Below are 26,083 nucleotides of genomic sequence, written 5' to 3' on the forward strand. Positions count from 1 at the left end.
TAGTTCTGGGATCGGATTCTCCAATACTGAGTTTTCACCGTTCTTCTCTAACACTGCTGTGCTTGGACTGCGCAGCTCTCCTCGTTCCCAGTGCTTCAGAATACCAGCCCAGCGTTAGAGCACCGCCAGCCTAAGTCTACTATAAGTAAGACGCCAAGCAGCTCTCAGTACTGGGACAGTGTTAAGAGGGTCCCAAGCCCAAGTTGGATGTGCCAAAAACCACTTCTGCCAAAAGCACAGACTGCAGCTGTTTGTCTATCAGTTAAATGAGGAGCAGAGTTCACAGCTCTGTACATGGTACTGCGATCAACAATTAGAACTCATGCCCTTGTTAACAGCATCAGCTGCAGTTATAGTGCCTTTTCATTTCAGGTTTTCACTTTCAATGCTTTCAGTTTAAAAAACAAACAAACTGTTAACCAGCTTCATCTGTTGGGTTAATAACTTGGGATTTGTTGGGGTTAATCAAAATAATTAATTTTGTTCAATTTAGGTGGTAAATAAATCACTTTTTGGGGTAAAACCTCAACACCAGTGCACTTACTTACAGAGTGGTGTCTTCCACAAACCGTTCAACACACTGGAGCCTGTGTGCATGGTCTGACCAGTCACGTTTTATCAGTTTCTCCTGCTGTCTCAATTTTCTAGTACCTTCGTTTCCCACTGAGAAGCTCATCACAGCAAATAAAGAAGTGTTTATGTTTATTTTTCTTCTTCAAAAGCTTTTTATTTTGCTTCAATCTCTTTAGTTTTATTAGTATTATTTCCTGGCTTAATTGTATTACATCCTATACAGCATAAGGGCATCCTTACATTTAAAAAAGAATCAGTTAAAATATATGTGCTTAGGAAAACACATGAACCAATCCAGGACAGAGTATAACTACAGTAGATGCGTCTGAATCTTTTTGTTTGATTGGGCAGGTTTGTTATAAAAACTCCAGTTTAAACTTGAAAGAGGATTTTGCAGAACTGCTTCCCCACCCCCACCTATCGTTTCCTTCAGCTATATCCAGGCAGCGGCAGCTTCTGCCCTTCCTTTGCTTCGAAGAACGTGTAGGACAGTGTGATGGTATCCACTCGAGCCATCCTGGGGTCCTCGTCGAACTCGGGGTCAATGTAGAAGAACACAGGCATGTCCACCTCCTCGTTTGGGTTCAATCTCTGCTCCTCGAAGCAGAAGCACTGTTGAGGCAAAGGAGAGGCTCAACAGTTATGAAGAGGCATTATACACACGCTGTAAACACTTGATATGAAGAGGCATTACACACGTGCTGTAAACACTTGATATGATTTGGACTGCACTACAGGTCTAATTCCTGGTATATTGAACCTCAACAGCATGCGTATCCTTTCTGCATTGAAATCATTCTTAGCTCAGTTACTGTATAAGCTGAATGTAGTCTTCACACTGGAAACTTAAAACTCACACACCACCTATTGTGAAGAGGTACTGCAGGTGGTTTGTAAGCACTCACCACCATGTTCTTGTGTTTCCATACCTGTATTTTATTAAAGTACTGTCCAGCTTCAAAGGGGACCACGTTGTAGGTAGAGATTCCAATCACAGGTTTGTCGGTGGGATTTTTTGCTTTATAAAAGGCTAAAGCAGTTTCACCTGGGGCTACCTACGACAGAATAACATTTCTATCACTACAGTGGATAAATACAAAACACACTCCTATTAGAAAATGCACCCAGAGAATAGATCTTTATATCTGCAGAATTATTCTAGCAAACATTTGCAAATAATCCTCCCTGCTCTAGGCAAATGCAAATGCCAATGCACATTATAATGTGTGAAGGCAGTATTGCCTGTTGCAAGAGGACCTATCCCCTTTTGTCTCAATAATTTGTAACGTTACAGAATGCATGTAAATCATTAACACTCGATTCAAGCAACACTCTCTTCTGGAGATGGCAAACCCACACTCAAATCAGAACTGAAAGCAGTGCTGCAATACCAGATTGAAAGCGTGATCAGAAACATACATATACTTCGGACTGCTGTGGGCGGAAGTTCCACTGCAAGCCCGCGTGTACGTCGGCGTTGAAGGTGATCTTAAGGATTCGGTCCTTGACAGGAGTCATGGACTCCACCTTTTCAGCATCGTGGCCCGCTACTGCAGTCCCACCGAGTCCTGAAGCCTGTACATTCAAATGAAAACAGAGTCACAAAAAACAAACCCAGTTCTGCCTATAACTTCACATCCTCTTCTGGTCCCAATTTATTTTGTTGGGGATAAAATGTCCCAGTCAGTCATTCTGAGAAAGAAGTATAATATTAAGGCACCAGTTACTGCTCTTTCTTATGATGCCACTAGGAGACAGTATTCACTAAACTTATAAAAAGTAAATCATTTTACTTAAAACTAATAAATAAAAACCTCAGGTCGGGTCTAACAGAACCAAAAACATAACAAGAGGGCCGTGACCATTTATCCTTCCTACATGCTCTTGAATTTCAAGGCAATTATCAGCGAACAAAGACGAGATCATTCTCAGCCAGGGCAGTGCCCAGCTCCTAGTGTGCAATTCCCTTTTCAACTTGCCTGACAGTACAACCTATATAGTGGCACAGCTGCATAGGATAAGCCAATCATCCCCACTCCGGCAGCTGCGATGTACGTCAGGACGGTCTTGTTCCTTTTCCTCCACTCCTCCTGCTGGCTCTCAGTGTGAGGGTTTCTATGGCTTTTCATTCCCCGGACCTGCACCCACAGCGGCTGGGAACGCGTTCTCTGAGAAAGGAGCTGCCCAGGAGTGCAGTGCAGCAGTGTTTTTTTTGCTGTTACGTTATGTATCCTCTTGCTGCAGAGCTGACAAGGCACTGCTGTTAGAATCGCAGAGTTCTTTGCCCAGGATAAAGACTGGCGGAGGATGACAGACAAGTCCCTCCACAGCATGGTGACAGCCTGCTCTGTTCTGGTGCTTAACCAGTGAGGTTTCCAGGTCCTAGGAAACAAACCCACAAAATAAAACAACAAGCAGTAATGACATGCTCTCTGAACAGTTAAAACACTCCAGCAACTGCCCTTATACAACTTTACCACTGTATTTTTACAAGGCATTTTTTACAGTTATACTATGCATTTACTTTATTATTCTGCTATTCTTTCACTATGCTTTATTACTCTCTGCTTTTCTTTCACTATACTTTATTACTCTCTGCTATTCTTTCACTATGCTTTATTATTCTGCTATTCTTTCACTATGCTTTATTAGTCTGCTATTCTTTCACTATGCTTTACTACATTCTGCTGTTCTTTCACTATGCATTCTCTAAAGTTAATTAAATACTCTGATGTCCTTCAGTACTCATGTGCTGATTCTCAGCACTTTGGCTAGCTGGATAGTTACACAGGGTTTCCCTATAAGGCATGTAAAGCCGAAAAGCACGTCCAGCACGTCTTTCCCAGACTGCATTGCTCGCTCTTTTTATTTATTTCCATACGAGGCTCTCTGAGGAGTGACCTGAAAAGAACGGATTAGCCAGGGCGGCGTTCCTCCTTTACATCATGGTAACCAGGGATACCCCGTTACAAGATTAGAAAGCACGTTACGTACGGGAGCTGCGTGGCACACTTAAGTAAGATCCAGGAAGATCCTAAACAACGCTGCGATGACGCTGTCCTGCCCCTCAAAGTCAATATCTTAATCTGCCAAGACCTGAAGTATGCAACCGACACACGGACTGAGCAAAACAACCGGTCCTGAAACAGCGACATCTCGACTTTACACCCCCGAGTAGCTTGAACGGTGTGGGGTACAGATGGTAAATATAGGGAGCCCAGACATTTTACTGTGCATTTAAAACTATATGGATTTCCAAACGGTTTCCTGTCTCTGTGCCCGGCTGCTGTCTGACTGTTTAAATTTATTAATACTTAAAATGATTATATATATTTTTTAAAACGACACCGCAAGCTTTGAGTTTCCAAGTGACGGTAACTGGTTTGATGATGTGCGTATGCAGTTTATCAGCGCCGTTATTTACAGTTTTATCATGTTTCCAGATTAAATCAAACACTAGAAGCGAAAATGAACAGCACCTACTGTACTGGTACACAACACGAAGCTAACGTCTCTGACAGGCAGGGAGGCATGCTCCATTTTTCAAGCATCAGTCACTTCTGCTTAAAATACATACCGTTGCTTATATAGTAGAAATCAACCAAGCCACGTCTAATATATAACTGAAGCGTTACTTAACATTACCAAATGCTCACCTAGCCCTTCCTCCAGATGCCTCTCTCCTCTACATTACCCAGAGCAAAGTTATTCAACAGGTCCCATCATTGTTACTGTCCCCACGATCTCTAAACTATGAAACTATAGTTCCGTGTTTTCCGAGGCTTGGAAAAGAACAGTTCTTTATGAAATAAATAAATAAATAAATAAATATTATTATTACTATTATTATTATTATTAGTAGTAGTAGTAGATCTAGTCACGTTCACAGTGCAAGTGTAAAAAATTTATTTATTGCACGTGTGTGCCACGGTGGCAACAATACTGAAACTGTATATATATATATATATATATATATATATATATATATATATATGGGGTGCCATGTGTAAAAAAAAAACGATAATATTTTAACATGTCTTTTTTTTTTCAAGATTTAATTTAAATCCTGTATTTTTCCCCTAGATTTACAAATGTTGTGAAAATCAATAAATATATTTTTTTAATGTGTACATTCAGATATAATATATAAATCTAATTACACGATTTAACATTTAGCTAAATATTTAACTGGCCAGCTAAATCTGGAGTTTGTATACAAATAAGCTTCTCCCGCTTTGTGCTTTCACGATATCAAACTCATTTTAGGGTTATAGGTGCAATCGGGTCATGTGACCTACACCAAAGGGACTAGGATGCGTTTATCCATAGGGCTATGAAATGTTAACAAGCAAAAACATTGTCAACCGAATACAAGGGGACCACTAATACTTGCAATAAAGCTAATAAGTGTAAGCTTGATTAAAAAAAAAAAAAAAAAAGGTTATTTTTCCACTAAAAATCTCATTAAATTTGTGTTAATGTTTTACCTGCTGAAGTTATTAAAGCTGCATTGTCAACCAAAGAATTAAAATACATTTTCCGATCTGTCCATATTAAGGCAGACTTTACGACCAGGAGCTGGTTCCACTGCTGCCAGTAGCTGCACAAAACACATTTTTAATACAACCACCCATTTCACTTTCTCTAACGTAGTCAATAAAATAGAAGCATGTCTCGTTCTTCAGCCCTGATGGTGTTAAACTACTGGCAGGAGTCTCTTTGGAGCTTCTTACTGGCAATAGAATTTGTACTGGTAACTCTAAAAAGACAGCAACTACTACAGAGGAAGGGGACAAACAAACAGTTCTTTATTTCAGTAAATGGCTTATTGAGATAGCACACTATCGTAAAGGCAGACCAGTTTAAAAAATAAGGAAATAAATAAGTCAGCACGCTTCGCATTGTCTGGCAACACGAGAGCCTCTTTCTGTTAACGAGGACTGTAGCCAGATTTAATATCTTTTTCTTAATCCTTTCCCTAAACTCTGTCTCTGCAGTGTTGTCAATCATAATTGTTTAACCTTGAATTTCCTTTTAATCTGGTTACAGACAGATGGATTAACACAAATATGAATATTGGAGATTAAACAATGCATGTGTTTAAAGCACTTGATGAAATACCAGTAAATGTTTGGGTTTTTTTTTTATTTTATTTTATTTATTAATTGGCTATGCAATAGCCCCTCTTAGTATTGCACGTCAACTTTGACAGAATAAACGTTACACAGTATTTGGCACAAGATGAGTCATTTAGCCATTTTTATTGGAATGATAAAAACAATATAATAAATCCACTTATAATAAATGATAATAAAACAAATTGTAATGATAATTTGTTGTCTTTTATAACTAAATCGGTGCTTTGTGCTAAGACTAATTTAAGTGTGATTATTTGTCTGATCTTATTATCTTTAGCTAAACTGGGTTTGAGGGACTAGAAAGGAGTTAATGGGAGCCCCTGCTTGCTGAGAAGCAGTGGAACAGACCCTGTTTTGCACAATTAAATATGCTATGCAAAATTTGCATGCAAACTTTAGTTATTATCACACATGTCCTTGGTATTGTTGAGCATCGCGTTGAAAGTTTTATCTTGTAACCAGCAGAGGGTGCAAAACATTTGTATTTTGGTTTTCTAATAAATTCTGCAACAGTTAGTTAGCATGTGCAGGGTTCTTGCAAACATAAATAAATTTATTTTTACATTCGTTTGAGCAACCGCTAGGGGGGAACTGTAATGTAATGATGACATTACACCTTATTTTACAATGTGTTTTTTTAGGAGAATATTTCGTGAGCTGTTGGAGAAGTACAGTTCTCATAGTAATGCAGGGTCTGAACGAAACTCCCCTTCTCAGCTGCCAGCTGGTGAGTAATGCAGTATTTCCATTAGGGCTTCTTGTAGCCTTTTACTATCAACACCCTGTGAGATATGCTGACTTGTGAGATCTGCTGGAGGTGCAGCTTTTACACAATACCAGGCATGCCTGTGTGTAACGGGTTACCAGTGGCATGCTGACACTGTTTGTCCTGCAGAAGAGATGAGAGATCTTTGCAAAGTGACCCTGGATTTTTCTTGCTGTTTTTCAGGGAAGATGACAGAAAGCACCTCGTCCACTTCTTCTTCCTCGAGGTCTCAAAGCCCCCAGCTGCTGAGCCTGAAGGATATTGTTACGAGCTACAGTAGCAGCTATGGGGTCCTGCCAATAGCCAAGTGAGTAACCCAACGCATTTGAGGCTGGTTTCCAATCGAGGTGGTTAGAGGTGGGAATATACAGTGAAGTCGGTGCTCTACAGGGACTCATTGAGGGAGATACACCATGGAGACAGTTCCAATTTAAGTAAATCTAAAAGGGCATCTGTCTGCTCCAATGCATCAATGTCCAATGTGCATGAATGGTAATGCTCATAGATCTACTAATAACTAGCGAATGGGTTTTAAGGGTATTTAAAAATCTGACTGTTTCTCCTCCCCCATTTCAAAGCCAAATACACTTTTTCAAGTCAGTCCTGAAAATTGAGTTTAGCCAGTTTTCCTAGTCCTAATCCCGCGGTGATGCAATTGGAAAAAATTGGATCAGTTGTAAAGAGAAGACTAGAGTCGCCGCGCTATTATATTTGTCTGCTTTCCTTCCTCCCAGTGCCGATGCAATTCACTTCATATGCGTTGCCAAGGGAACAGGTTTAGGCCTGCACATTGTAGGAGGAGATACTCGACCAGAGGGGCCAATGGTGTGCGTTGTGGAAACCGTATCGGGAGGAGGAGGTGACGGTTCTCTCTCTCAGTTCTGGTTTAAGATTAGTGTTTGGTTGAGGGGAAAAATTAAACGTGTTTGGGCTGTGAACGTGTTTAAAAAAAAAAAAAAAAGAACGGAGACAGACAGAGAATATTGATAACCTTGCAGCAGCTCAGGTGCGGTCGTGTAACACTGTCTTGATTCCTGTTTAAATAGTTTTGTGGCATCCTCCGTCAGTTCATTGATATTAACTGTGTTGGTGTAATGTCTCTCTTCTTCGAGCTATGGTAATCTCTGTGTCCGACCACTTAGAGATGGAACATATAATACGGAGCTGTCATTAGAGTGGGAATAAACTGACACGTGTGTGATGGAACTGGTGGTTTTGTTTTCGAAAGCACCTGGAAATGCAAGAAGAAAATGTCTCTGGTTGACGTTTCTGACGATGTAAACAACAATGCGGTATTATATGACCCAGGTGTTGTGTTAAGGCCTTGTAGCTCACAATACCGTATAGTAGCTGCATTTAATGTGCTGCGCCTGCTTCTAACTGTGATAATACGCTGATGTGCATGCGTATACCCGCTTTCTCTGTGCAGTCCTTATACCTGCTGCACAAGCAGTGAATTAAGTGCATTTTCTTAATCTGTTTATGAATCCTATTAGTGATAAAAACACAATGTTGATGGATATTATGCTTGTTTAAAATTAGACGAGGGTCGCTTTCGTTTAGTAGTGTCAAACCATTGCACAAAAATTGCCATAGCTGAAACTAGAAGAAGAGTTCCCGTTCGGGCCGCTAATTATACACGCAAAGGGCAGCTCTTAGGAACCACGTAAGGGCATTTTTAGGTGTTACCGGCACGTGAGCTCTGCCCCCTTTGCCCTGCTTGTCTGTGGTTAGTCGAGCTGCACAAACAACGATCCGATGATCCGATGATCCGGATTGAGCGGTGTCCAGCAAGCAGGTTCTGACACCCAGGTGTCAGTGGCATTGATCTGAGTTCATTTACCGCTCCAATTAAAAACCTTCAGAATAAAGCCCAATCGGTGCGTGCAAGTAATCGCTTTGTGCAGCTCTAGTGGTTAGCCTAGTAACATTTGAATTGGTAAGTTTTATTAGTTCAACCAGAGTGATTTCAAATAGTGCATGTGTTAATACTCTATAGGCACAATGCACTTACATACCTGGTTGTGTTTACTGCAGCTTAAAATAAAACGTTAGAAGAAACTAAGTCATTCCAATTCTGATTGAACATTTTGAAGTTCTGGATACATTAGAGCGTTACAAAACAGTCCTGCAACCTGCTGCAAATATACTGTAATTTGTTTGCTGGTTGCAGTTGGTTCCTTGTGACACAAGAGGGCAGTGTCCTCTTAAAATAATATTAACATCTGAACTGTGCATGCTATATCCAGATATACTTATGTGTGTTTTTACAATATTCTAATAATAATTAATAATGTCAGAGGACTCTTAAGGGATCATTTCCCCCTTGTAATAATTGCACTTTTTCATATTAGCAAGTTGTATAATGGTTATCACACGAGCTGTGATTTATTTTTTAAATACCTTTATTTAATTCTCCTTTAGGATGGTCGACTTAGGCCTGGGGATCAGATTGTATCTGTAAATAAGGAGTCCTTCATTGGCATTACATATGAAGAGGCAAACGGTATATTAACCCAGACGAAACTCAGGTATGTGGCATGGTGTTTTCTTTATTTTTGTTGTGAGGTTCACTATAGTTTAGACCAGCTCTATAGACCTCCAGGTGCTTTCTCTGTATTTTCTGTTCAGCTCCAGGTATTTGCTTGCAATAATAGATAGCTGTTTGGCAGCCTCAGTAAGTTTGAGATGAAAATCTAATCTTCAGGAAATGAAACACTCCAGGCACAGAAGACCCTGCAACAGGCCGGCTCCACAGTGATCACCTGGTTTACATGTCTGTGCTCAGAGTTTTAGACCCGAGGTTCATGTAGATTTTTCCCCAGTGTGTGGAATGAGCATTGTAAGTGCTTTTCATCTGGTGTACCATCCTCCTCTGACACATTGCTACTGTGTGAAAAACAAAGGCTTTGGTGTGACGAGGTCTGGATCACTAAAACAAGTTAAGAGCATGTGAAAAAATACAAAGCCTCCAACTGCTATCCTGTAGCAGATTCTCTGTCTCCTACACAACAGATTGTGTGTATTGAGTTCTCCTTAGCATTACCATCTGCTGCATATGGAAGGTCTTGTTATTCTCTTGTAAAGCCATAAAACTTTTTTGATCAAAACTTTTCTGTTACCATATCAGTTTACAGCAACGATTATTATAATTTTTTTTTTGTATAGTTTTTAGTTTTATAAAGACCTAGATTGGCAAACAGCACAACAACAAGTTGAGGCAGGTGCATTCAGTGTCTTCTCTGTATAGCAGTTATTTGCCTGCCCGGTGGCTTGGAAGAAAGTCGTTTGTGTTTGTTTTGCACTGAGCCCAGATGCATGTGGTCCAGTTCGTTGTCAAGCCTGTCAATATTAATGCATAGGCTTCAGCAATCAAACAATGAGTAAGTCTGGGATCTGTCTGTTTATCCAGGTAGTGTTAAGGAAGTCGCAACTAATGACGCTTTGTTCTTAATTCAGACCGGAAGCTCTGGGAGTGGTCTCCAGTGCCCTCTGGGGCTGCAGCCCCAGGCTAAAGGGAATGGGAATCTACTGAGACCCACGGGACTGGGCTTCCACTCCCCCCCCCCGGGGAACCTCCTTCCAAAGATGTCATCCACACCCAACACGGGAAGCGGGACCCTGCCTTCAGGGAAACTCAGCCAAGTAAGACAGCTAGTGCACTGGGCCATCAACCTCCCCCCCCCCCCCCCCCCACACACACACACACACACACACACATCGGAACTCATGAAGTCCTGACACAGACCTGACATTACAAATTGAATGTGAAAGGTGACAAAGAAAAAGATATGTATAGTGTTTGATTCCTTGTTTCAGATCCGGGCGGCTCCTAAGAGAAGAGACCAGTCTCCTGTGCTGTCACCGGACAGCACTCTCTCAGAGGAACCTGACTCTGGTAATTTTGTTCTTTTAAAAAGAGGTGCCAGTTTAATATTAGCGCTGAGGAAAGGTGGTTCACAGTTCGTACTGGCTGAATCGAAACTGTCAGTGCTCCGCAGTCCGGACTTGACCCCGTCCACTGAAGCTGAAAAGAGACCCCCAAGCATTTTCCTTTAGCAGGATTTGAACCCAGGCCCACAGGGAGGAAGGCTAGTGCTGATTCCAAGTGCCAAACATTGGATGGTACTCTACAGTATATTTATGGCTATGGCAGGTGCTGAGGAAAAATAAGTGGTGGTCTTATTTATTTAAAAAAATCTGGGCATTATTGGTAGGAAAACTATGTTCTAATGCTCTGCAAGTATTGTGGTGGGCTCACAGCTGAATTCATACAAAAGAGGGGTCTGTTTACAAAATCAGTGAGCAGCTACAGGAATCGATAGACTCGGTGAAGACCATGGTTCTGAAATGATGCTAGGAGAGGTTGCTATGGAAACTGTGCACAGAGGTTTGGCATGTGGAAATGAAAGTGTGTGTGTGCGTGGAGCTACCCTTATACACAGAGAAATGCATATAGCAAGATCGTTTTGGCAAATCCTGCTAATTTCATAACATTGTACATATGTTTTTATATTTCTTCAATACAGTCCGCTACCTATGTGTATTTCTATCTTGTGGTTGGTTTTACTCTTACGTGGGAAATAAGTCAGCCAACTTTGCATGGCTATAAATACTGCCCTCCATAAAGCTCACACCACATGAGGAAGATGTTCAGGGTCACTCTGTTTGATAGTGGCAATGGTATATACTTGGATGTTGGAGGTCGGGCATGTTCCTTGCTAGACGAGCGAAGTCACCCTTTCCCTGCACTGTGGCCATGCATCCTGTCCGCAGTTGTTTTTCTTTATTTCAGACGATGCAGTAAAGCAAAGGGCTGTGAGACAATGCATCTCGCATAAGTACACTGTGCCAGGTCGAGGAAGACAGCATGACTATAGTTACTTGCACGCATATTCTGAGTTTTGTTTTCCATCATTCATCTGAAAATAAATCCCTGCTTGAATTCCTGTCATTTTGTATAGATTATTCACTCGGCAGTTTGAAATACTCTTGAACGCATTTCTCCTTTAGACTCCTACTCCGTCCTTCAGTTTTTAAATGTGAATGGGGTCTGCAGGCAAGTGGCTGTATTTCAGTGGGGCTGGAGGATCGAAGCCCTTTTGATGTAACACGCATTGCTTTTCAATGGTAGTAAAGCTCTTGCGATCAGTAATGTTTTACCGTGCTGTCTGGTAACTCCGGTTACAAAGTTGTGTCATTGTGTTGTGTTTTCCTATCTCAAAATGCTGCAGTACACTATAAGGTAGACCAGTGAATTGAAATTAAAACCCATTAAACTTGTTTCCTGTTAGAGCTAGCTTTCCCTAATTGGAGTAATGGTGCTGTGATGAGTGTGTATGTATGTGTGTGTGTGTTGGTGGCTGTGTTGAAATTGCTTTGGATCAGAAGCTGCTTTTAATATATACATATGTACACAGTCACAATCGCTGTTCTGGACTTCTGATATGATCTCCTTTATGATCTGAAGACGAGACTTTTGTAAGAGAAGTATACAGGCCTTAGGCTGATACAGAGGTTGTTTTTTTTTTTTTTTTTTCAAACTCAGATTCTCAGGAATCAAAATTGAGATGTGATCTTCTTGACCCCTCTCTGAATTTTTTTTTTTTTCAAGCTTGTCTGTGTGGACCTCGCAGTTTGCAGTATTTATGCTGGAGGGAGGATGGGGGAGTCTTGTGCTCTGCCTGGCAGTGCCCTGAATTAGATTTAGATTCCTTTCTGCTCTGTACCTTGGGAGGGCTGCTGCTGCAGAGATCCCAGGTGATCTGGTAAACAGACACTGTACCACTGAGAGGGAGCGAGGGTTCAGAGGGCTCAAGAAACAAACTCATGTTGTGCCAGGAGACTGTGCCTATCCCCTTGAAGTCTTTTAGCTCTGTATGTAAATGGCTGTGTTACGTTTGGTTTATTTCTGTAAATAGATCGATAGGAGATGGGAGTTTTTTGTGCTTGCCGGAAGGATGTGTTTAACCCTGTATTTTTTAAAGTGTTTATATATTTATTAAAAACTCAGAAGTTTGGTTTTAGTTTGGAAAGGGCAAGGTGAAAAATCTGTCCCTTAATCCAGTGAGCCAGGTTCAATTTCAGCTGATCACGTGTAAAAACACCTGTATCGGAGGACTAGATAGTTGCAGGTACAAAAACACGTGTTTCTGCATTCAAGTAACTTATCAATTATGACAGTCCTGAGATATATATGCGTTTGTCAACCTCCTCCTTCTGTTTGCATGTGATAAATGTGGGCGCTCTTTTTCTTTCTTCTGGGAGTGCTCTCCCCAGAGGAAAGATATCAGAGATACTGAAAGCATGTGAATCTGTTTGGGTTGCTATGACTACTGGGATATTAACAGCTGAAAGAAATCAGTCCGCTTGTTGGAACAGACGTCGTCTTTTTGTTGTTCACAGAAACACATTTTCTAGTGGTAGAAGTGCCCTAGCAGTGTGCTAACAGTCATGAGCTGATCATTAAGCAGAAGAACAGGGTAATGAAAACAGTGCAGATGAGGAAAGGAGAACAAAGGGCAACGTAGGTGTCAGAGCCGCTTATCTGAGTGCAGCTGGAGGAACCAGAACACACCCATCTGCTTTTACATTGCCATGTCATTTCATGCTAATTCATGTCTTCTTTTTGTTTGTTTCAAAAACATATGTTATATTAGCAGATGGTTATTTGAAACTCGTTCTGACTTAATCGTTAACCTTCATTTTGCATTGCATGTTGGTTCTCTGCTGTTGAATACAAACTCAGACAGCCACTGGCTGCAAATGCATTTCAGTCTCTGTGGTGCCTGGACCTGTGGATTACTTGTTCTTTCTTTTTATGGGACTCAAGCTGTATCTCATGAGTTGAAAGGGATGCTGGCAGATCTTTGTATGATTCATATACTTGTGTGAGGAGTTTCTTTACTTGCTCAATAGCTCATGCTTTCACTCACAGCTCAGCTCTCTTTTTTTTTTTCTCACCTGTTCAGCCTGTTTGTGATCCTGCATGCTGAGAGTGTTCTTGTCTCTAAGTGACGGTTGATTCTGTGTCGTTCCAGCCGTCTCTTCCAGTCCCATGGAAGGCAACACACCCAAAGGAAGAAAGATTTCCCTCAGTTCCACAATTCGATTGAGGCTGGACAGACTGCAGCAGGTCAGGCCACTGCTCATCGCTGTCTTCAGCTCACTTTCACGTATTGTAGTTATTCCTGCAGCCCCCCAACACCAGTATTAAATAGAAAAACAATGGTCTTTTAGCAGTTTCTTATTACTTGGTACTTGTTTAAAGTGGCTGTTAGGATAGCAGCAGCAGAATTAAAACATAATCCCCCAGATTCTGTGACCCTTGTATACACTTAAAAACTGGCTTGCTAATCTATATACAACGCCAAGGAATAGGTTTCTAGTCTACCCCCCGAAAAACCATTATTCTTTTAAAAGGCCAGTATGTGACTGAAGTATCCATCAGCAACTGAGTCCAAGTTGAAATCCGTTCTGCTTCCATTTGCAGCAAGACAAGAGCAAAATGATTTGAACTGGGACGTGGGCAGCCCTAGTTGGGATTGCAGGCTCGCTGGTTTATGGTGCTGATGAGAACGACATGCACTTGGAACATTTCCATAGAATCGGAAGCAATTTAGTATTTTTCCCAACTGCTTAGAAAAGAAGCATTCCTAGGAATTCTATAGAACCCTTGTTTAGGTTCCATAAAGAGCCATGTGTTCTATAGAACAGCCACATCCAGCTATACAAGTTTGTAGACTGTTTTTATTTCTATAGATATCCATTACCTCTATGAGTGTAATCATCAAGCTTGCTTATTGAACATCACATAATGATATTTGACTGTTCTGCCTTTTATTAGATGGGCTGATCGATAAGCTATTATTGCATGGTGTTCATGTGGTAAAGGTTTAATCAGGCAATCGGTTAGGATCTGCACAGTGAGGTCCGGTGCAGCCTCGGCCTGGACTGAAACTGTAAATCAATTTTCAAAACATATGCTCTTACCTTTAGCATGTCGCTACACATTTCTACTCTGTGCAGCGTACAGCACAGAGCTGGCTCTAATCTAATGTACCTGAGCTACACTCACTGTAGGGAAACCTGCTAAACAGCAATTGCACTGCGTGCGAAACCTGCAAAGATTGGCACATTTTCTTACAGCCTTTTGCAACCCAGAACGTTTTGCTTGCACTACAAACTGGCTTTATTTTTTGCAGCAAGCTTGTAGGCACGGATTTATTTTGCATTATTTCCAGGCGCTGGGATACCTTGGGATAAGACCTACAGAGGAACAGGAGCGGGTGCTGAGGGAGCAGCTCCAGATAAATTCCAAAGGAACAGTGGCCTATGGAGGTGAGGGAAATCCTTATTAGTGCAGGAGTGTGCAAAGTCGCTTTTGCAGTTTGCTTCAATTATGGCTTGATTTTAATATGCATTATCATATCTTGTAAAGGTTTGGACGATGGCATCACAGTCCCCCGGGTGAGATAGGAGTCACGTTTAGTCATTGTTCTTGCCATATGTAGAAGGGCTTTTGCCCGAAACGTCCTGAAATAAAATATTTTTTTCTTAATTTAAACTTTTTGTGTACATCCAAACTGTAATTAATAGTTTATACATACATGGAGTCCATACAGTACAATTGCATATGAACTGCTGATTTCATTTTTTTTTTTTGTGTTTGTTTGTATTCTGGTCAGTATGGGTGTTTTAAAAATGATATTCATTAACTAACACACTGCTTTTTCATTGGCAGAATTTGTGCAAGTCGTCCGAGACCTTTTCCAGTTGCAGTTGGATGACACTGGGATTGGCCAGGGAATGATGAGATTCGCAGCGACTGATCTTACTAACCTTCTAGAGCCAACACACCAACCACAGGTACAGCATGCCTTCAGTGCTGTTACAGACGGGCTGATCAGACAGCTCCGAGGAGTCATTATACAGGCAGCTATACACCATCAGTGTGTTTGTTATAATGAACCACCCAGGGGAGATGACAGAGAAATAAAAACAGAACCAAGTTTTATATTTTGCATTGAAGTTTTTCCATCAATGAAATGACAGCGTTTAACACTATAATTTTGTTTATATTTGCCACTGCTTGATCAATACTTATTGACAGCTGCCAGGCACTAAGTGACACAGTCACATTGCTACGCAGTACAGTTACTGACCACGAAGAAAGAGCAGGGGTAACAGGATGCATTTAAATATCTATATACATTGGGCAAGTATTGCTGTTCTTTTTCAGTCTTAACTGTCCGGCAGTACTCAAGATGCATTGTGTAAAAGTTGAGCTGAGAACTGCTTTTAAATGATATGGAAGGTACCAACGGCTACAATCGATGTGTGAGTTTAGCAGTGGAATGGGAAGCCATCAGTACAAGTACAGTACGTGGAAAGTCTCACTGTGAACCAGACAAGGTTTCTGCTGTGTGTCTGTGATTATATCCGGGGTGTCTGACAAGGTACCTTAAAGACTAAGTAGTGGGGTTCCGAAAAATCTAGCGTTCCACGTCCCCACATGATGCTACAACTGTTTAAATAACGGACCTGTCGTTTTTCTTTTCATTGTTAACATCCTGACAACTTTTTACACTTGGAACTTTAAAGACCTCTAAGTGATCGACCTCAATGATAACGTGTAAATAAGCAAGTAATAAAAATAACAGTAGTGCTTTCAACTGTTATCTGTCTATCTATCTATATATCCATCTGTCCGTCCATCCATCCATCCATGCATCCATCCATCTATCCATCCATCTATCTACATGAAATACAGCAGTGTGCAAATGTATTAGAACATCTCAAGATGTGTCGTTGATGTCCTTTATATACCTACCTGCATGGGTGTGAGAACTTCAATATCCGGTCAGCAAAAAACAATAGGCACTTGTGTGTAAATGTTAGACCACTTTGTGCTTTAATTAAGCAACTTAAACAACTTCTAAAAAGTATCCTGCCTTTGACCTTTTGTGGCTCTGTGTTCCTTTTCTCTTAGTATTTTGAGTGAATTGCATGTGTGGCCTATTAAAGTCATCAATTATATTAGACAATCGCTAATTTACCTATTTTGACAATTTCCCAAGATTTTTCGTTACAGTGGTTTGATTTCATAAGCACAAACTACAGAAGCAACGGGGTGTTCTAATAAATTTGCACACTGCTGTGTATAGATAGATAGATAGATAGAAAATACAGACCAATGTCATTAAAAGTATGTATTTTTAGTTCCTTATCTTTAAGTAAAGGTATGCTTTTGTAACAGCTCGCTGCTTCTGATTCTGAGGAACTGGATGAGATGGAGAGACTGAAAAGGGATCGGATTGAGGCTTTAAGGGAAGCAAGGAGGCTGCAGGTAATGCCACATTGGAACAAAGCACTGGATTTCATGGAGATGGACGTGTGTATTGTGTTTTGCAACATAGCCTGCAGTCCGTTTTAAGATTGTAATGCTGTCTTGTGCTCCGTAACATTTTTTTAAATAATTTGCTTTCAGGGTACCATTTAGGAAATATATTTAAAATGAATAGGCTCTTTGCAGAGGCGAGCAAACAGTTTATGGGCTGATACAATTTTTTTAATGCTGTGTGCCAAAGCTTGAAAGCTCCTTCAATAGCAATTATATTTTCTGTATATTACTTATATATTACGTATGGGGAAAGTGAAAGTAGCATGTATCAGTTATTTGAAAAAACAAACACGTTTGCTATCCTTCCAAAACTGTATACATTTGACAGTACAAATCTTTTTTTTTTAAAGTTCTTATAAAATCTTAGCCACTAATTAAACAAGTATAGTAGAACACCCTTTTAGTGTGTGTGTGTGTCTGTGTGTCCTGTATGTGTGTTTGTATGCGTGTCCTGTTTGTGTGTGTCTAATTAGAAGGTCTTTTCTTTTCTCCATAGGTTCAGCTAGCAGAATCTGAAGGCCTTTGTGCACAATTGCAAGAGGAGCTTAAAAAAGTAAAACAAGTAAGACCTTTGTTTTTCAATGTTATTTATCATACGTGGAATGCTTTATATTTCAGAAAGTACAGAACTCCAGACTATGCTCTACCACCATCTTTTCAACCCTAATAAGGACCCACCCTCCAGTTTAGTATCTTTACAGATGGAGATTAATTGCGCTTTGATTTTCCTAACCTTGGTACAAAAAGCACGATTGATCTCCATGACTGAAGTCAGACCCGCCTCTGTTCAGATCGATTGCACCCACCGCGCGGAGTTTCAGAACACAGCAGTAAATCCCAGCCCTTATGGCTATGTGGTACAGTGTGGTACAGTGTTTAAGCACGTGTCTGGGAGGCTTGGTTATGATCCACAAGGTACAGAGTGGCTTATGCGTCAGTCCGCTGTGTTTGCTGTCTACCACCAAAAGGCTGTTGCTGCAAACAAGACAAGCACAGGTCACAAGCTGATTATATGAACAACAGCATATGGTTTGAATCCACTGAAAGCTGAGCAAAAAGATTTGTCTAAACGGCTTTGTTTAGCAGTACTGTTTTCTACCACTTGAGGACACTGTCATCTTCGTATTTCCATGGCATCAGTGAAATGGTTAGAGGAAGGAAGAAAGAAAGAAAAAGAGAGAAGCAATCATATTAGATTTGTAATGAAGGTCACCGGCCAGCTTATTTCTAAAGGTTTTCTGTGCTTAGCGTTTCTAAGAAGTGAGTAAACACTGTGAGAAGTAGGGGGTGCTGAGGGTTCCAGAGTGGAGAATCAGAAGACTAGCTGCCTGACTGATCATTATCATACAAAGCTACTGTGTAGCAACATACAGAACCAAGCAGCCAAATGAGCATTCCTTCATTGTGTTTTCAATAGCTTGCTTCTCATGTGATTAGCGATTAGAGTGTGCATGGCAAGTGCTGCAGTTGCCCCCACACACACCCCCCCCCAAGCACCCCCCACCCAAGCATGACGAGTGACGAGCGCAAGCAGGCAAGTGGCAGGCAAGTGCAAAGTATGCCCATTTCAGAAAAGTTAAACTCACATGATGGTATTCTAAGTGAAACTGGTTTTAATGCATTGAAAAGGCCTGCCTTATGCAGCACACACTTGTGTGCCATTCACCCGATATTTATTATTTCTTTTGCATTTAAAAAAACGACTACAATTATACAAACCAATGGGTGGACAGAAGAACAAACCCATTTGAAATTATAATGTAACTAGTACGTGCACATACAGAGGGTCCCCATAATAATCACACAGTACCTGGAAGGTTACAAATATTTTGCATAAAAGTGTATCCGATTTATCAGATAATAGGCATATGCCATCCCAGCTGCGCACAGGAGGCTCAGAGTGTAGAGTATTGTTGAGGATCGGCACAGAATCAAGGCAGTTACCGTGTGCTCTATGTGTAAAAGTCAGACAGAGACGGTAAGGGCATAACAAAGAATCAAACGTTCTAAGAATCCTGTTCTCTAAAGCAATCATCTGCAGCTCCTAACACACTCAATGCTGCAACATGGAAACGATAATGGATGTTTTTAAGGTTTTGTAAAAGTGGATTGTCTGAAAATGGGGACGGGTTACGTAAGATGATGTATAAGTTTGCTTTAGGCTGGTAAACCTTTTTTTTTCTTTCCAGTGGTCTGTTACAAAATCTGTCTCGTTCAATGTGTAAGACACATTGTAATTCTGAGGTTCTGACAGGACAGGGTGCAACAAAACACTGTTTCTAGAAACCAGATTTATATGAGGAGAGTGCACTGGGCTTTTTCCAAGTGGCACTGCTGAACACATGGTTGTCTCATGCAGGGGGTGGTATGATAAGATTGCTTGTATGTGTGTTCTCAAATGATTTTAAGCCCTTTCAATCATAATAATTATTGTCACTTAAAAGATAAAAAAAGCCTCTTACAAAACTGGGATACATTATGTTGCCTTTTAGAAGTATTATTATTTTTTTTTTTGTAGTGTAAGCCCACCTACTCAACACCTTTGAGAACAGCTTTTTAGAGTACACTGTGTGACCGCCCCCTCCCTCCACCCTCATCCACACAACACAACCCTTAATACTGTTCCTGGCGTTTTACAAAGGGAAGAGGGCACTATAATAAAGTCTTCTGTGCTTTCATAAAGTAATTACAAAAACTAAACTAAACCAAAAAAATAACAAGGCCATGGGATTCGGCAAAAAACCAGCAGATCAATTTCTTTTGGTCAGCTGCAGCAGCTTGAGGTTTTTTTGTTTTTTTATTTTTTTTTTTTTTTTTTTTGTAGTGTCTGATGGAGGTGACTAATTATCCTTCAAGTAACCAACTGATGAGTTAACTTGCTTCTTTATTATCTGTTCATTTGAACTCTGATTGCTGGACTAGTTGGGACCCTTTGTAAACACTTTCAGCTATGCTATGCTTTGATAATAGAAAGCAGTTTCAATGCACTGTTCTGTTTTCCCACCCCCACACAAGCACCTCCGTGCCAACAGCACACTCGCACAGGTTCTGTAGACACCAATTATTGCAGAGGTGCCAAGTCCTAATTGGCTTACTGTAACAGTGCCGGCCGCTACATCTGGTTCCCTTGGTAACAGCAGGTGAAGTAGAGTGTCTGTCCTGCTGAGTTGATGGTCAGTCAGCTCTGAAACACGTTTTTCTCTTGGCTCACAGCTAAATGAACCCAAGCAAGCCTGGGGGTCAGAACTCTGACCTCCGAGTCCACAGTGGAGCGAAACTCCTACAGTCGCATTTCTGGGTCTCCAAACACAGATTTTGCAGAACTGTCAGGAAGCTGCTTTGTGCACTCAGCGCTTTCAGTCAGTATTGTATAACTGTACTTGTTTTAGTTTGCTGTGTGACTTCCAAACCGAATAATCATTAATAAGAGCCCTTATTCAATAAAGCACAGTACGTGTCAAGGTGAAGAAGTATATCATAAATATTATTGAGAGAGTCTGTGTCATTCATCCTGAAAAAGAATAGTACAGCTTCTTCTCCATCTCTATTTCTTGTCCTGATATATTTAAGATCGTATCAGCTTATATAATTCAAGGTTTCCAAAACCAGTGATCTTTCTTACATTTTTTTTTATACTGCTTTGTGATGAAAGATTTAGTTAAGCTGGCTTTCAGTTCTACAGGGGGCACCAGCAACTTGGAGAAAATAGATCCAAGTGTTTTCTTTCTTCAGCACATAATCCGTCACTTTTACGATAAATTTGCAATCCAGCAATTGCATTGGGGGGGGGGGTTACTGGAGAGAAAGCCCAACAAACCGACTAAGCAAGCAAATGCTCTGGACTAAACCCAGAGCACTGAGCTTCATAGCTAACAGTAAAGAAATGAGCCGGTCGTCATCAGCTTCCAGTAGATAATCAATGCAGAGCGCGGCTGCCACTGCGGTCATGATGTAATCCACTTCACAGTGATGGGGGGGCCCCTGAAACATGATCACAAAGTGGGATTTAAAAACCTCGGGGAACTGCGCCTTCTGAACTGTGTTTATTTGTGAATTGTATTCATTGCTTGATTTGTATATCAGTGAAGTTCACGATATGGGGGCGATACGGGGACTCCATCACTGTGGTTCTCTGCTCTGTTCTCTTCTGCTGTGTCTCTTATCGTAACAGCTTTGGGTTTTGTTTTTAAGTTGCACGCAGGACACGCAGCTGTACGGCACATGTCAACCCTTGTCCTAAAATTGAACACAATCGGTACAGTTTCAGAATTGCATGTATAACAACGTTACTTCCAAATGATCTACCCCTCCTTTTCAGTGTATCCCTTTCAGTCACTGTGTGCACAATGGTACCATGTTCCGTTTCCTATGTATGTACGTATTTTATCATGCATCTATGCCTCTTTCTTTAAGTTATGGCAGAGCAGCTTCTCAAACCATAGAGTTCACACAAACAGTTTTAAAATGTCTAAAAATGTAATTAAAAAATCATGGACGATTTTGGGGGGGGGGGGGGGGGAATATATATATATATATAATATATATATATATATATATATATATATATATATATATATATATATATATATATATATATATTGTTTTTTGTCAACAGTTTTGACACACATGCAGTTGTTGCACATTTTAATCAATTTGTCTTTAGTAATGTCTGAGGTGCACTGGGAGCTTGGCACTCCTGCTCTGCTTTAGCTGAAGGGATTTAATTGCATTGCAGGAGGCGAAGGCTGCAGTGGAGGAGACCAGGGCTTTGCGGAGCCGGATCCATCTGGCAGAGGCTACACAGAAGCAGGCCCGGGGCATGGAAATGGACTACGAGGAGGTCATTCGCCTCCTGGAGGCTGAGATAGCTGAACTGAAGGCTCCGCGCACTGACCAACAGAGCAGCACCAAAGTACGTGACGACAGCTCTTTTAGTTAACATAGCAGCTCCCTGCTCCCGTCATGCGATCCGCTCCGAGTTTTATCTCTAGCCTGTTCCCAACAAAAGTAGGTCACTGTTTGCTTTGTATTATTCAGTAACTGGCGTGATGTGCACTGAAGTGTTTAATGTGATCGTTATGATGTCTATTTAGGAAGTTTATTTTTAGGATTAAATAAAAAAAAAAAAAAAAAGCAGAAAAGCATTATAAAGTCTTAAATTGATGTGGGGGGGGGGGGGGGGGGGGTTTGTTTTGTTTTTCATAGCACAGTTAAAAAAAATCCTATGAGTTGTGTATCTTCTTTACTTTCCTGATGTTGAGCAATTTTACATGTTTTATTATGTAACATAGGGGCCCATATCAAAGGGTGTTCCTGAGACTCTTCCTGTCACTTAACTAGGAGTTGAATGCTTTGATTCTTTAATAATAATAATTAACCAAGCTAAAACTGCAAGTGTAAGCTGCTGCTTGATGTAGATCTTTTAAAATAGTTTTATTAAGTCTTTTATACTGAATAGTGTTGTTTAATGCATCTCTGGTTCAGACAGATCTACCCGTTCATGAATATCTGTAAATGCATTCTCTCTTCAGATCCTGAAGCCTTTCAGTGTAGCATTTTTATAAATGGCAGTTTATTATTGCGATTCTCTCTGGGTCCTCAGAAAGGGGGGAGCTGAAAGTGAAGTCAGTGGTGAAGCGAACGGCTGTTGCAAACGCTGTGAAGAAGGCTCGCTTTAAATTCCATGATGCTCTTCCTTACAGGACGGGGTGCAAGATCTGAAAAAGAGGGTCGCCGTGCTGGAATGTCAGCTCCGCAAATCAGAGGGTGCCAAGAAAGGATTCGAGGTGTCCACAGAGAAGCTGCTGCAGTTTGTGGAGGTATTTTAACTGACAACTTACAGATTTAGAGGCTGCAAAAACACACACAAAGAACCAGAGCAAAACTGTGTGGATCAGTGTAACACGCTCGGTGCTCAGGGTATTGGCACCAGGCAGACATGGTGCAGTCTGTTCAAGAACCCCCCCCCCCCCCCCCCCCCCAATTCCCACATAGCTCCCCCAGTGAGATCTGATGCCACTCTGCCACTCAGTCTGGTGTCTGCTGTTCTGGTGTATGAAGTGCTCTGGACTGAGTATATCAGTTCAGTTGTGACCAACGGGATGGCTCAAAGAAATGAAAGTGGATTTCTAGGGATTTTTAATTTTTTCTCTATTGTTTTGTGTGTGTTTCTTTTCTAATTGTATTTTTTCAACATGATTTATCTGTTAATTAGGTGTATTATTTTTTGTGTTTAATTATTACAGGTTGTACACGATGTCCTTGCTGAGAATCCAAGTTTTAGGTAAGAAAGAAGAAATGCAATCGTATCATAAGAACGGGAGGGTTTGTGTCGCACTGAAATGCATGAAAGTGGATTGGAATGCAATTGTTATGGCAAGTGAAGATTTCTTTGTTTTCATTGACGTTTTTGTGCACAGGCATCCCTCCTGGGAAGTAAGAAAGCACCTGTGCAATTTACTTTTAACTGTGAGACTAAAGGGTTAAAACTTACTGCTGCAGGACCTCAATAGGACAAGGAGATTTGCTGACGTCTTCGTTGAAAGTTGTTCTCTTTTACATCAAGATTAAAGCACATTCCTTGCTTACAGTGTCATATCTCTTCAAGTACAGTACCTGGCAGTGTACCCCTGCAGCTTTACAGACTCATTCATTCCCCAGTGCTCGATAATGAGGCTTGTATTTCACTAGGAGTCGCTCCCTTTAACCATTGCCATTGGTCAAAGAAAGGCAATTGAAAGCTAAAACTAAAAAAATCAAGGAAATTGAAACCAGCTATGCAAAGTTAGCTCTGTTCGTAACCTGGAACCAAAACATCAGCTTCATGCCCTGCATGCAACCCTGATTTGTGATTATCACATCCTCAGTTTAAGACCGTGCGCTTTGTTGATCTAAACAGTGGCAGATCTAAATAATTTAAATGATTAAAGCAAGGGGAGTTTGAGAAAACCAAAATCTCTAAGAGAGAGAGAGAGAGAGAGAGAGAGAGAGAGAGAGAGAGAGAGAGAGAGAGAGAGAGAGAGAGAGAGAGAGAGAGAGAGAGAGAGAGAGAGAGAGAGAGAGAGAGAGAGAGAGAGAGAGAGAGAGAGAGAGAGAGACTCTTTGGAGAAGGTCCTGTGCTGGTCGATCAGCATTAAGTCACCGTGCCCCCTATGGCAGGGGATAGTCAGCTAAACGAAGACCAATGACTAAGATTACCTGCATTTTAATGAGTAGGTTCCAAGACTGATGGCAGTGTAAGTGTTTCTGATCCCAGATTGAATGTTTGAGATTGTCTTTTAGAGTGATGATGTTGTTTTTAATAATGTGAAATGACTCCTGTTTGTTTCTGGTCATCTTGCCGGGACACTCTTGTAAATGAGGCCTCTGTCTCAATGGGGTTACTCCTAGTTAAAGAATGAGTAAATAAATAAATTCAATTAACTTTGGAAAAGGGGGCCATTCATAAATATTCATCCTTGGTACCTGAAGGACTCATTTTACTTTTACTGTGACCGGTAAACATATTAATATGTGAAATACAGATTCATACCCAGAAAACGTTTTGGTGCTTGTTGTCACAATATTCTACATTCTGAGATGCCAGGAATGTGTGCTGATATATTGCTTTACCCTCCAGGGAAATAAAAAAAAAAACTTTTTTGCGTAGGTGGATGGGAACACAGCAATAAGATTGGCAGTTTCGAATTTTAAATACAGTTAAGGGTCGATCGACACTGCAGGCTCCCTTTCTTGCATCTTTCTTAAAATAGGTTATTAAGGTGCAGGGAGGCTGTGAGTCAGTTCTGCCCCTTCACTGAACGTTTTAAACAGTGAGGCAGCACTGATGGACAGCAGGCTGTTTCACTCCAGTTTATTAAACTGCTTTCAGAGCCACAATAGAGCTTGAATTGGTTCAGTTAAACAGTTTACAACACAGTTAGAATGAAACGCTTGGACTGGAAGGGTCATCCCTTATAACAGATTTCCACAGGAAAAGCATAGCAAAGTGTAATAAAGCTCAGTGCAAGCATAGCATAGTATGGTAAACTATGGAAAATACTTAGTATAAATATGGGCAGATCCACATAATTTATCATGGTACACCCCATGCAGGACTCCAGATCTTTGGTAATACTGGAGTGCAGTGATTTGAATTCTTGTGCTAATGCTGTTTCCCATTATGAAATGACATACACTGTGAAAAGCTCAATGTCAAGCCGTGCATTAAGTAATATTCTGCTATATCCAACCCTCTTCCTTAAAAGCAAAATAAAAATCAGGCAATGGCTGTAAATTATTATTTTTTTTTTTTCAGTTCTCCGTGTGATCGGAAGCTTGGCATGACTTCCTCTTCTCAAGCGATCGCGAGCAGGATCGGAAGAAAGGGACCACGAACCAGCGCAGCCCTCGCACAAGAAGCCAAAGATCTTAGCAGATCTGTTCGATCCTTTCTTGAAGTAGATTGTAAGTGATTTTTACGGTTTGGACTGCATGCACAATAAATACACTTTGTTTGAACAGGAACAGTGTGCGTCCAATTGTACATACAAGGCTGTCATTTTTATCTCAGGTTGCTGGTGACATTGATAAAAGACTCGCGATTTATAGCACTCTCATGGCTTGTATCTCTCTCTCTCTCTCTCTCTCTCTCTCTCTCTCTCTCTCTCTCTCTCTCTCTCTCTCTCTCTATATATATATATATATATATATATATATATATATATATATATATATATATATATATATATAGATATATTTATTATTATTATTATTATTATTTTTGTTGAACAAAAATAATTGGGTCCCGTTCCGTTTTTATTCCTTTGTAACTCTTGGCTGCTGTGTACTGTTGCTAGGTGCTGTAACTTTGGTACCAATCTTCCCCTGAAACATTCTGTCTGTATTAAAAGAAACTAAGTAACTTCAATGACACATGATGATTGTGTTAAATGTTCTGTACTGTGTTTTCAATGAAGAATCGTTCATGCGAGAGATAGCCCGCTTACACAACAGTGTGCTACACAAAGCTGGTGTTTGTATTTTTTTTGCCCAAGCCACCGTAGGTTATAGCAAGTAGAAACACTTGTTAAAAACACCCCCAGTAATTGCTGGGACCTGCTGTTTTAAAAGCAGGCCAAAAGGAAGAGCTCCTAGTAGCGTTTCATTGTGATTGGTGCCATCTCTGCACTGATTGTGTTGCCTGGATACAGTGAAACACATGCA

General features: G+C 40.8%; 2 protein-coding genes across 5 annotated transcripts; one reads left to right on the forward strand and one right to left on the reverse strand.

Moving 5' to 3' along the window:
* Window positions 1-333: 333 nt before the first annotated feature.
* Window positions 334-4,310, reverse strand: LOC121295866 (cytochrome c oxidase assembly protein COX11, mitochondrial). Of its 2 annotated transcripts, none has more exons than XM_041220978.1 (5): window positions 4,230-4,310; window positions 2,553-2,955; window positions 1,993-2,148; window positions 1,503-1,628; window positions 334-1,185 (listed from the first exon to the last, which is right to left on the reverse strand). In XM_041220978.1, exons 2-5 carry the CDS (start codon window positions 2,904-2,906, stop codon window positions 1,003-1,005), a joined length of 819 nt encoding a protein of 272 aa, XP_041076912.1. In that variant the 5' UTR covers window positions 2,907-2,955; window positions 4,230-4,310; the 3' UTR covers window positions 334-1,002. The 2 variants fall into 2 exon arrangements, with proteins under 2 accessions (XP_041076912.1, XP_041076913.1); XM_041220979.1 differs by having other exon boundaries at window positions 4,151-4,235.
* On the forward strand, window positions 3,198-25,491 carry LOC121295863 (syntaxin-binding protein 4-like). 3 transcript variants are annotated; one of them, XM_041220970.1, is made up of 16 exons: window positions 3,198-3,775; window positions 6,353-6,438; window positions 6,661-6,784; window positions 7,212-7,336; window positions 8,902-9,008; window positions 9,937-10,122; window positions 10,297-10,375; window positions 13,518-13,612; window positions 14,721-14,817; window positions 15,221-15,345; window positions 16,736-16,825; window positions 17,376-17,441; window positions 21,615-21,791; window positions 22,582-22,698; window positions 23,125-23,162; window positions 25,176-25,491. In XM_041220970.1, exons 6-16 carry the CDS (start codon window positions 10,066-10,068, stop codon window positions 25,330-25,332), a joined length of 1,098 nt encoding a protein of 365 aa, XP_041076904.1. In that variant the 5' UTR covers window positions 3,198-3,775; window positions 6,353-6,438; window positions 6,661-6,784; window positions 7,212-7,336; window positions 8,902-9,008; window positions 9,937-10,065; the 3' UTR covers window positions 25,333-25,491. The 3 variants fall into 3 exon arrangements, with proteins under 3 accessions (XP_041076904.1, XP_041076903.1, XP_041076905.1); XM_041220969.1 differs by lacking the exon at window positions 7,212-7,336; XM_041220971.1 differs by lacking the exons at window positions 3,198-3,775; window positions 6,353-6,438; window positions 6,661-6,784; window positions 7,212-7,336 and adding an exon at window positions 7,345-7,483.
* The last annotated feature ends 592 nt before the right edge of the window (window positions 25,492-26,083 follow it).

The sequence above is a fragment of the Polyodon spathula genome, chromosome 20 (assembly GCF_017654505.1).
Source record: "Polyodon spathula isolate WHYD16114869_AA chromosome 20, ASM1765450v1, whole genome shotgun sequence".
In the NCBI taxonomy this organism is placed as follows: Eukaryota; Metazoa; Chordata; class Actinopteri; order Acipenseriformes; family Polyodontidae; genus Polyodon; species Polyodon spathula.

What these genes read in the sequence shown, in the direction of transcription:
- LOC121295866 (XM_041220978.1), bottom strand. Translation starts at nt 2,906, where the DNA reads ATGCTGTGGAGGGACTTGTCTGTCATCCTCCGCCAGTCTTTATCCTGG. An exon ending in CACAGCAGTCCGAAGTATAT is followed by an intron (nt 1,629 to 1,992) that starts GTATGTTTCTGA and finishes ATTCTGTCGTAG; the next exon opens with GTAGCCCCAGGTGAAACTGC. An exon ending in AGTACTTTAATAAAATACAG is followed by an intron (nt 1,186 to 1,502) that starts GTATGGAAACAC and finishes TTGCCTCAACAG; the next exon opens with TGCTTCTGCTTCGAGGAGCA.
- LOC121295863 (XM_041220970.1), top strand. Translation starts at nt 10,066, where the DNA reads ATGTCATCCACACCCAACACGGGAAGCGGGACCCTGCCTTCAGGGAAA. An exon ending in CTCAGAGGAACCTGACTCTG is followed by an intron (nt 10,376 to 13,517) that starts GTAATTTTGTTC and finishes GTGTCGTTCCAG; the next exon opens with CCGTCTCTTCCAGTCCCATG. An exon ending in GCTGAGAATCCAAGTTTTAG is followed by an intron (nt 23,163 to 25,175) that starts GTAAGAAAGAAG and finishes TTTTTTTTTCAG; the next exon opens with TTCTCCGTGTGATCGGAAGC.